Below are 12,061 nucleotides of genomic sequence, written 5' to 3'. Positions count from 1 at the left end.
ATACATGCATTTTTATGTAAACTATAATTTTCATTATTTTAAATTTTATCTTTAAATGGTGTGCATGTGTATTTTAATTACTCATGTTTGTTTTATATGATTATGTGTGCTTTATCATGCACAGAGAAATGATTAATTTGAATGTCTTGTTTATACAGTATAATGTCATACTGTTCTGTTCAGATCTGTGAATTGTCAAAATAAAAGTTTCAGTTATTTTGCAGATCTTTGCCCTCCAGATCAAGTGTTTCCATGAGATCATCACCATTGGCTATGTTGTTTACCGGTCCCTAAGATTGCCATGGTTCCGGGTACTCAGCTGGTACTTCTTGTTTGCCTCCAATTTCTTCTTTTTCGGGGAAAGCATGATTGACTGTTTTGGACTTCTTTTGTCAAGGAGGGTAAGTTCATATCCATCGCTTGTCACATGTTTCATGCCCTCTCCATTTTTGCTATTTTTCCCCAGTTTTGAAAATCAGTTTCTAATCAGAAAAATGTTTCAGAAAAAAGTGTTTTCTTCATTGAAAAAATCTTCAGGAAATTCTATGAGTCTGTTGTGTTTATTTTACTGAATTTACTTATCATTATTTGACTGAATTTAAGTAGCATGAACATCAGGGTTAGTACTTATGTAAAAGCAATGAATGTTTAAGTTGGTATCTGTATAAAACTACATTTATTTATGGGTATTATTTCTTTTTATGATAAAATGCTTGAATACAATAGAAAGGTCTTTATTACCAAGTGTACCAAGGGCACAAGGAATATTTGGGGGACAGTACATAAAAAGATGTACACATAAATCTAATCATATGCAAAAACAGATAAGTAGAATTTTAGACACATGCATATCAACACAAGTACTTGTGCATGCGTACTCACGCAAGCACGCATACACACACGCACACACACACACACACACACACACACATTTAAACATAAGCTGCACATTAAACATGGATGGATGGGGCTGATTCTTAGCTCTTCTGATAAATGGTTGCTGGTTGTGCAATTCTCTTCAATCGTACTGGGTTTGTTTAAGAGACAGGGTTTGTCTGCTTCAGGGAAAAAGCTATTGGTGAAGTGACTGGTTTTGCTCCTAATGCTTCTGTACCGATGACCCGAGGGGGGAGCATCTCAAAAATGCCAAAAGCTGGATGTAATTTGTTCTGGCTGACTGATTTTGCTTTTCTGAGTATCCGCTTATGGTATATGTAATCTAGAGATGGTAGTTCAGCTCCGATAATCTTGGTGGCAGTTTTTATGATTCTGTTTAGAGCTGTGATTTCTTCCTTTGAAATGTTTCTGTTCCAAACAGTACTAGTGAATGTTGACACACTTTCAGTGACAGCTGTGTAGAAATCAACCATGATTTCTTTTAAGTCCAAACTTTTTGAGGTGCCAAACAAAGTGCAGGCACTGTTGTGCTTTCATAACGATTTTTACTGTATTTTTCTCCCATTTCAAATCCTTAGAAATGATCAGTCTGAGAAATTTTAATTCATTAATGATCTCCACTTGCTTATCTTTATCTTTAATGACAAGTGGGTAAGGGGTCAGATTTAGTCTTGCTGAAATCTAAAATTTATTCTTTTGTTTTTGATACATTGAGTTCTAAGTTATTTTAATCACACCAGCTGACAAGTTCTAGTGCTTCTTCCCTGTATTTTGATTTGTGACTGTTTGTAATCAGCCCTTCTAGAGTAGCATCATCAACATACATAAAAAAAATTAGATTAAAAAGGAAATTTAATTGACATCATGCCTGTCTTGAGACTTATTTCAGAACTGCTTGTCCTCTAATTGCTCAGTGTTTGGGTCTGAAGCTGCATGTAACTGTGTATATGTACATTTTCATGTATATCATTTTTTTCCCAGGACTTCCTCATTTGTGTGTATATTGATCTCTTTTGTTTCCCTTTATCCCTCAGGATTTCCTGCGTCCATTTGTAACATACCATCGCTTCATCTCCTTCTCCCTGTACATTGGGGGTTTTGTGGCATTTGTCTTCAGTCTGGTGAAAAAGCATTACTTCAAGCAGTTCACCCTGGTATGGTCACACTTCTTGCGCTTTTCTGGTGTTTGCTTATAAGTAACATTAAGCTTTTTCGTTTGATAATTTCTTGATGAATTTTTTATCAAGTGTGTGTTTTATTTTTCTTGAATTACTCAACTTCTTCTCCACTCCCATAGGCATAAGTTGTCACAAAACTATTTCAGAATCCCTAGATTGTAAAAATCTGAACTTTTTCCTGTCCATTTGTGCTGCCCGCTTTGTCTTCAAGGCATGCAGATGTGACCACATCTCCCCCTTCCTCACATAATTGCACTGGCTGTTTGTTTCTTTAAAATTCAGTGTAAGATTACCACTATTTATTATAATGTTATCTCAGGCTCTGCTTCTCCTTATCTTCAGGACCTCCTCCTGATCTATATTCCGTCTTGGTCTCTGCGTTCCTCCTGTGACACTTGCAATTTTCGCATTCCAGACAGGCGAAAGAAACTCCATTGGGAACGTGCTTTCTCTTTCATTGGACCTGTCATCAGGAACAAACTCCCTCATAAAATTCTGTCTGTGCTCAGTCTTTGTTCTCGTTCAAATCAGCTCTCAAAACTCACCTTTTCCACAGTTGTTATGATTAGTTTTTTCTGCGATTGTTGGTGGTTGGAGAGATGAATGGAGCTGTATCAGTTTGATTACCTGGTGTGTGTGTGTGTGTGTGTGTTTGTGTGTGTGTGTGTGTGACCTGTTTATTTTGTGATGCCTATAGGCAAACAAATGTTATGAAGTCTATCTGCATCAATGTATGTATGTGTAATTGTATTTGTAAATCCTCTGGGCTCTCTGGAGATAGGGAGTCCATATATTCATTATTATTATTATTATCATTTATCTGAAAATATTAATGTTGATTAATGCCATGAACATCAGTTTCTTGCTTTGTACATTTGTGTTGACATATTATGTGACTGTTCGTTTGGCAACATCAGTGGAATTGTTGAAAGTGGATCAGGATGTTTGTTTTTATTTCAACAAGTCTCTCTCTCTCTCTCTCTCTCTCTCTCTCTCTCTCTCTCTCTCTCTCTCTCTCTCTAATATTAGTTTAATTACACATACTTAACCGTGACCCAACTAGTGCAGACTCCGGCAGGGGTCTGACATTCCTGCCTGTGCAAACTACTATCCGCCTATGCGGAGAAAATGAAACTACGGCCGATAACCTCCCGGAAGTAGGTAACCTCCCCTTTGTCCCGCTGGCTAACGCCCTCTTTTTCCGGCAGCCATTATGACTCCTGTCCTGTGCTCTCCATACGGCTAAGTTTTTTCGTATTTTCTGTCTGTCTGTCGATTCTCTGGCGTTCTTGTTTTTTTGTCAAATTTTGTCTCAAACCAGGTCACATAATTATATGGTTCGATTGGGATATCGGGCTAAAATTAAGGCGCGATCGATATCGATTCGCGGACACTCTGGGCCCTCTGTTTTTGGCCCTCTCAACAACGCCAACCCGACGCCTCCCCCACTACCTTCGCTTCCTCCGGTCGACTCCAGACCTCCACCACCTCCTGCACCCTCTCCGGCGACTTCTAGGGGTACGTTACCCCATACTTAGGTCAGTGGTGCCATTCATGCTTTCCTTTTCAATTCGCGAACGAAGTCGACGCGATCCGCGTTTCTCAGCCCTGCCAGTCGGTAGGACGCCCGAGTCGATCTCCTCTATCACTTTTCCCATGTCAACAATGGAATGTGCCATAACCCCTTTAATTACACATACTGGGAATGTGCCATAACCCCTTTGGAAAACAACACCATACACTGGCTTTGGATCCGCACGCTAGACTGGGCCCTATGTGCGATGCGTCCGTGGCGGCGGCCGTGACATTGGCTCACGCACCCCCCACGCGGCATGCCTCTTCCGTCTCGGATCCTATGGCGACCGAGGCGCTTAGGGATGCCCTCCCCAGGGGTAGGGAGGAAGGTGGACCACTAGGGGACACGCTTGCCCATGCGTGTGCACCCTCCCCTTGTCCGATTTTCCAATCCAAGGGAGACAACTCCTGCTTCGGCACCCTTGCCGGTGACCGCCGCAGTTACTTCCCTTTACCGGCACGGCTCCTCGCCAACAGTGCAGGTGCGTGCTCGGTCCCTTCAAGCTTTGCGGTGATGACCCCATTTGCCACACCACCGGTTGCTGCTGTTTCCCATCCACTAATGGCGTCTCAGCAAGCTGCTCAACCAAACAACCAGCAACCCATTGGGAACTTGCTGCGGCAATTATGCACTGGTGCCACACCTAGCGCCTGCTCCACCCCTTGCGCACAGAGCAGATGCGTGCACAGCCCATTGAACTTCAGCAGTGACAGTTTTTTCTGCCCCACTGCATATCTCCACTGTTACCCAGACTAATAATTATCGGCAATTCCATGTCGGAGTGCCTCTTGATAACTCGATTCTGCCACTCGGCAGTGCTCGGGCCGATCTTGTCTGGTTACGGCGCCATCATGCCACATGTCCCCACCGTCTCGCGTCCGATGGCGATCGATTCGGTTCGGGATGCCCACGGCACTAAGGGACATTATTATCATCGGTTAAGGTGGCATAGAACCACGGACTCTCGCACGCAGCATGACGCTCCTCCCTCTACAGCGAGGAAACGTCACACCGGGGGATATGTGCTCTAAAGACACCATCCTTTTCACCGAATATCGGCGCCAAGGGAGACAACTCCGCATTTGTAACCGACACAGCACGTCACTCCTGCCCCCCGTGCTGTCCACCTACGATGTTTCTTCGAATTCTTATTGGGTCCTCATGCCCATTCATGGACTTAACACATCTTTGCACAGCAACTACACCTTTCTTGCTGTTTCTCAGGCTATTGGCGACTGAACTTTGGGGTTCTTCATCCCCCACACACGCACACAGCCCTCTGCAGGCAACCAGTCCTATAACCATTCTCTTCTTGTGATACACAATAACAGGAAATAAATCACAATATTTCCCCTTCTGTCCTTTTGATTTTTATCACAATCAACAATCACGAAATATATATATATATATATAGCTATATATATGTATATATAGATGTATGTATGTATGTATGTATATATATATATATACATAAAAAAAATTTTTTAAAAGCCCATATATATGTATATATATGTGTATGTATATGTGTGTGTGTATGTATATACGTATATATACGTATATATATACACACATATACACATATATATCTATGAGATATCTTGCTACATTTATTCACTTATAGATGTATACTTATCCCTCAGAATACACATGCGTGTGCGCTTATGGGATAGGTTCAGACAACTTTCTTATTAACATGTACAATTATATTTCTATCTCTATTCATTGACATCTATTCATTGAGATTCCCTACATAGCAATATAGGCACACTTGCATTTGCGGCCTTCTGTCCACAATGCCCTGAACTCTCTGCGCCTACGTACTTGCACTTTATTCATATGTTTATGTACATCTCATATTTAGGTGCATACACAGAGTCCTTTCCATTACTGATTATGCACACTTACCCATTTACTTGGCTATATCTGTGCACGCTACATGTATGCTAATACATCCGCTTATTTCTTGTGTTTCGATCCCTTGTCAGTGGCATATTTCTGACATCAATACTTGAGTTGATGGAAGTTTATATTCCCTTTGCACATGTATGTATTCATTTTCATAAATTCATCCATACCTCGCTTTCGGTGGACGACTGCACTCACAGACAAAACTGCCTCATTCACGCCTGAATGTATGCTCCTTCACATTTTAGTAGTGGCTGGTCCTTAGGGACCCACACACCCCCTTCCCACCCACAGGGCTAAGAATGCCCTCGCTTGGCGCAAGGAGGGACAAGGCAACCCAACTCATTTGCCTACAACAATCAACCATAGGGCTGGAGATGCCCTAACTTGGCACAAGGAGGGATGAGGCAGTCCAACTTAGAAGTGCCACTCAGGACACACATGCCCTTCATTCCTCCCCAGTTTGTAAGGCATCCCTTCTTCCCCCCCTTGCCAACAACAACCTTTTGTTTGCACCACTGTGGTTGTGACAACAGCTCCACACGGGCCCTACATCCTAGCCAGCCTTCCCATGAAGGGGTGTCAATCTTTGATTCCCAAAATTTTTGCGGACCCAAAACTGCCCACTGGGCAGAAGACAATCACCCTAAGCCCATCTCTTCCACTCCTCTCTAGTAGCAGAAGGCCTGGGTCATAATTGTTCTCCTCTACATTTGGGAGAAAGGCTTATTGACGAGGACGGACGCGTCTCACAGAGCACAACGAACCGTCCACTAGCCACAGGGGTGTACCTTACTGCCCACTCATACCAGCACGGCAGATGCTGCATTCAAGCACATTAGTTCGCCTTATCGCTTGAACAGAGATCCAGCATCAACGTCTCAAACAGTTGGCGTTTGAAAGCACTTTCTGCACTTGGTCTTCCCTGCCCGATCCTTTCAGCCTCAACACACAACCACTGCTGTGGTTACAGATGGCCACTCCTTCTCAAGTTCTGTCTTTCCAATGAGACACTTCCAGGGGTTTTCTAGCCTAGGCAGGCTATCCCATCATGGAGCCCCAGCCTTCAGTCAAGAGCCTGTCAGAGGATGACTTGGTTGTCACTTCGGAAGCAAGCACCATGCCTTTCAGACACATGGTTGCACCACAAGACCCCGTCAACTCTTTCCGGCTCCCTTACATTGCAATATAACCTGCATGGTGGACACCTTTCCTGATTTACCCATGCTGATTGGGATAATCAGTCGTGTACGACAGTCACCATCAGAACAGCAGAGGAGGCAACTGCTGTCCCAACTATTTGGGCTGGAATTCGATTATACAATTTCCAGTAGAGAGTGTTTTGCCTAAGTTGCATCCCCGGTCCCTCGATCAAGAGGGCCTTAGGACGGATCCCAATGGCTAGTTAGGCCCAAGGCTACAGCACTAAGTCCCAGTGCAATTTGACTTCCAGTCTGAGAGACACAGTCATTCATGAAAGGCTAAGCTGCAAATGATTTCCCTTTGCAATTCAGAGACCACTGATAATACAGCTCTCACTTTGCAGTGGCCATATTGGAAACAATGTCAGATCAGTGCTTTGATGTAAATAGCCAGTACAACACATCTTGAGCCACTTACCTCCCTGCCCCCGCCCAGCTCCATCCCAGACTCAGTGCGCACCACACACAGCCAGAGGCCTGTCATGGATCTGGTCCCCTTTCTCACTACAGAACCTTCAGCAAAAAATTTTCCCCATGGAAACCCTCTTCCATTTGGTATTCCACCACAGAATGAGACTGAGTGACATGTGGGCGCATGAAACGCACTTCCACAGCCTGATCCAACCCAGCCATTCACCACCAACTATCTGCAGGTGGCTCCAACATGCCACACTCAGGTAGAGAAGCCACTAAGCCTTCCGTAAGCCCCTTCGTGATGATACCTACCTGGGCAATTACACAACCCTGTCCCAGAGGCACCAGGGACATCAAGTCTTTTGTTGCCAAATGTCTGCCATTCTGTGCATAGGCAACATACCAGTGCTGTCATTTTTTGGCAATGACAAAAAAGTGGTCGGGGGAGCGCCCATTGCCTGTCAGCTCGCATGGAGGAGCTCTACAGATCTGGCTGTCATGCCTAAGGCAAGCCCAACATGGCAACCTACCTCTGTCTCGTGCCACAGTTTCCCTCAAAACCAAAAATCACTTCCACTATCGGCCCACATCCGATGTGGAATCATCAGATCAAACGACATGTACATCTCCTTGCATTGACGCTCAACCGCGCTCAAATGAGACAACCCTGTAAGGGTACATGTTTCCTTCCCTTCCTTTGATTCGAAGGGCTCTCAGTAAAGTGTGGATTCAACCCACCGACCCGATTTTCTTTGCCCTACGTTTATCAGCACAGCTGTGGTCCACAGACCTCCCCCACAATACGACTGCGGACTTCGGTCTTCTTTGCCCGCACCAATATCCTTAGGCGGCACAGTACACTCTACTTCGTCGAATTCTACTTGAGGGACATCTGTCGCTTTAGGTATGATGGCTCATCGACTTCTACCAGAGAGACGTCGCACACCTACGGGATGATGGCTTAAGAGGCATCGCTTCTGTGGTAGTTGCACAACAGGCCATCACAGCAAACAGACGGTAGAACAGGTGAGCCCTCCACCTTGTCGCGCTATTCTGCACTAGTTGGGTCACAGTTAAGTATGTGTAATTAAAAGGAAATTTTTTTATCTAAAATTACGTTTAAATAACATACTTACCGTGACCCAAATTTAAGACCCTCCCGTCCTCCCCGCTTCCTGTTCTCCCTGCTCGCTGCGCTGGTGATGGCATATTGCCGTCAAAAGAGGGCGTTAGCCAGCGGGACAAAGGGGAGGTTACCTACTTCCGGGAGGTTATCGGCCGTAGTTTCATTTTCTCCGCATAGGCGGATAGTAGTTTGCACAGGCAGGAATGTCAGACCCCTGCCGGAGTCTGCACTAGTTGGGTCACGGTAAGTATGTTATTTAAACGTAATTTTAGATAGAAAATTTCCTTTTACATAAATGGTTTCAACATTTTAAAGAATTGTTAGAAAAAAGTGAAGATCATATTAGTAATGAAGCAACATTGATGAAGAGCATTTCATAGATAATGATGATAACGATAATTTGAATCGTTGTATTTCAGTAGAGGAAATTTTGTTTGCTTTGAGAAAATTGAAGAAGCGGAAAGCTGCAGGACCAGATGGAATTATATGTGAATTGTTAAAGAATGCATGCAAATCTAATTTAGTTATAGACTTTCTGGTTAAGTTTTTCAATTATCTATTTGATAGAGGTATCTATCCTGAAAGTTGGACTGAGTCAATTGTTCTTCCATTGTACAAAAAAGGTGATACTAAGAATACCAATAATTATAGAGGAATTTCCCTGTGTAACGTATGTAGCAAATTATATAGCGCTGTAATAAATAGGAGACTCCAGGAATGGGTGGAGGAACACAATATTACAGGAGAATTTCAAGCCGGATTTAAGCGGAATTACACTACTGTGGACCATATGTTTACATTAATGGCTTTCATACAGAAACAATTTTGTTTGAATCGCAAATTATATGTTGCTTTCATTGATTTTGAGAAAGCCTTTGATTCTGTCAATAAAAGTATACTTTGGCCTATTTTATTGAAAAATGGAATACGTGGAAAAATTTATAAATGTATTATGAGTATGTATGATTCTGTAAAGGCAAGGGTGCAATGTGGTGCTGCTTTATCAAAATACATCAATTGTACTTCTGGGGTTAAACAGGGTGATATTTGTAGTCCAGTTTTGTTTTCTTTATTTGTTAATGAATTGACAGAGGAAGTAATTAAAAATGGAAGACACGGTGCAACATTCATAGGCGATGTTTTGGAAATTTTCATTCTCCTTTTAGCTGATGATGTAGTATTAATATCAGAAACAGTAATAGGGTTACAAAGTCAGTTGAATAGTCTACAACGAGCCTCTTTGCAACTAAAAGTGAATATGGGTAAAAGTAATATAATTGTATTTAGAAAGGGAGGTTATTTGTCTGTAAGAGAAAGATGGACCTATAACGGAACTATAATGCCCATTGTGAATGTATACAAATATTTAGGTATTTATTTTTCTACACGTTTGAGTTTTACATTTGCATGTAAAAACCTTGCAAGTAGAGCAAAAAATGCATTGTTATATGTCATGAAGAAATTGTCATTAGTACAAAATGAATCTCTGAAATTATTCCTAAAAATATTTGATTCTCATATCCAGCCTATGATACAGTACGGGGCAGAATTATGGGGTCTTGACTCTGCTGCTATACACTGTGAAAAAATGCTTTGAAAAAATTTTTAGGGGTCTCCCTTCAGACACCAAATGATCTTGTCTATGGTGAGACTGACAGATAGCCAATATCGTTGCTCTCTATTAAGTACTGGCTCAAGTTAACACAATTGGATGAACACAGATTGCCATATAAAGCATACAAAATGTTGTTAGACTTAGATAATAAGGGTAGAAGAAATTGGGTTTCAAATGTTAGAAAGAAATTATATGAGTACGGTTTTGGTTTTGTATGGCTAAATCAAGGTTTTGGTGTCATATACTGTACCATGTCAAACTGATGCAAACTAGGCCTATTGGTTTGCTCTGCTTTTGTTGAAGATATAAATGTTTTTATTCGTGTGTTCCGCGAAAGATTGGTTGATTGCAGATGGCAAAGTTGGAATTCTCATATCCAGGACAGTGACAGATTTAAGCTATACAGAATGATCAATAATTTGCATAGTGTTCCAATTTATATGCGTATGCATATTGCTAGAGGTTTGAAGTATTTAATGACGAAATTTAGGTTCGGTGTCTCTGATATTTTTACTCATCAGTATCGTTATAGGCAGTCAAACATTTGTAATTTGTTATGCCCATTATGCAAAGAATCAACTGAAGATGAGGTCCATTTTGTGCTTAGTTGTCCAGCATTGAGAAATATTAGAGAACGATTAATTCCACTCAAATTTTATAGACAGCCTTGTTTATTTAAACTCATTTTGTTATTGTCGTCTAGAAACGAAACTATTGTACAACATTTTGCTTTATATTTGCATAGAGCTTTTAAACAAAGCAATGCTTATGTAACGTAATTTTTCTTTGTAGTAATATGCGACTTAATGTCAGTTCCATGTGTACCCCCTTCTAAGGGGCTATGGCCTATATGAATAAAACATCTACATCTACATCTACATCTCTCTCTCTCTCTCTCTCTCTCTCTCTCTCTCAAATAGATTTATTTTCCTGTTGTATATTTTAGCATACCTCTTCATGAGGGACCCAGGTCTGTGAATGAACCATCTAAATCCTCGTCTCTCTCTCCCTCACCTTCTCTCTCTCTCTCTCTCTCTGTCTTTCCTCCCATCTCTTCCTCTTATGTCCTCTCCACCCCCCTCTCTTCCCATTTGCTTGCATACATCTCTTCTTTCTCTGACTGCATCAGCTGTTAGTTATTTCACACATCTGATGCATTCCACTGACATATATTTTTTCTCTCCCAGTTTGGCTACACACATGTGGTTCTGTTGCTGGTTGTCTTCCAGTCACACCTCATCATACAGAATCTTCTGGAAGGATTTGTCTGGTGAGAGCTCGTCGTGTGTGCTGCGGGAAACAGATAAACTAGAAACTGTACCGGTAGTTAATTGTTTAAGGGTATGAAAGTCCCAACACATTGACTATTCAACTTTTGTGCTCAATTGTCTGTGCCAGTCATTCTCACCAGGTATGAGCTCTTTGTCTTAGCAGTCCATTCAGTCAGCTCAAAACCCAGAAGTTACAGTGAAAAGATGCTGTGAAAAAACTGGTGTGGTTTGGAAAGAACTTGGAATCTAACAAATGAGGGGCAAACAAATTGTTCAAGAGCATGTAAAGTCACAAAGCAAAAACCTTCCAACTGGTTGTCAGCTTCTCCGAAGGTGCTCTACAAGTGAGAAACAGCGTGTGAGTAATTCTTCAGTCAAGCTCTATGACAAAACAAAACAATGTTTGCTGGAGGCATAGAAAATGTAGAATGTTAAGTCAGAGAAGGCACTCCTGAATGCCTACAAAGCCATTCAGCAAAGGTAAGGGTTGCCTCTAATGGGTGACCTCATTGACAGCTGCTCTTCAATGTTGACACTTAGCAGAACAAGCCTGAATAAGATTGTTAATGGGATGATTAGGATAAGCGACATGATAGTAATGCATAACTTTTTTTTATTTCTGTCAAATCTGTCACTGGAAAGTTTGTCTGGTAATCCACTGTTCAAATACTCAACTCAGGAAGAGTGATTTGTTTTATGAATGGGAAGGGGTCCTATGATGGAGGAATACAAATGGGTTAGGAAGCAAATCACTTGTCATGAATTTATATTGTTTTATACTATCATCCTCTCATTTTTAATCCTTAGGCTGCCTGTATGACAAGATAACTTGTCAGTGCAGCCATGTACGCGTCACTGCCATAGTGACAAGATAACT

General features: G+C 41.9%; 1 protein-coding gene across 3 annotated transcripts in view; it reads left to right on the top strand.

Moving 5' to 3' along the window:
• Positions 1-12,061, top strand: part of LOC143292966 (phosphatidate cytidylyltransferase, photoreceptor-specific-like) — a 41,465-nt gene that overhangs the window by 11,612 nt on the left and 17,792 nt on the right. For all 3 annotated transcript variants that reach the window (XR_013056699.1, XM_076603693.1, XM_076603691.1), the window contains exons 4-6: positions 225-401; positions 1,932-2,051; positions 11,101-11,183. Coding sequence is in view for 2 of the 3 variants with exons in the window: in XM_076603693.1 (XP_076459808.1) it covers positions 225-401; positions 1,932-2,051; positions 11,101-11,183 (380 nt within the window). In the remaining variant the exon portion in view is untranslated. The remainder of the gene's footprint in view (positions 1-224; positions 402-1,931; positions 2,052-11,100; positions 11,184-12,061) is intronic.

This window comes from Babylonia areolata, chromosome 18 (genome assembly GCF_041734735.1).
Source record: "Babylonia areolata isolate BAREFJ2019XMU chromosome 18, ASM4173473v1, whole genome shotgun sequence".
In the NCBI taxonomy this organism is placed as follows: domain Eukaryota; kingdom Metazoa; phylum Mollusca; class Gastropoda; order Neogastropoda; family Buccinidae; genus Babylonia; species Babylonia areolata.
Note: the sequence above shows the minus strand (reverse complement) of the source record. Positions and strands in the feature narration are given on the sequence as shown.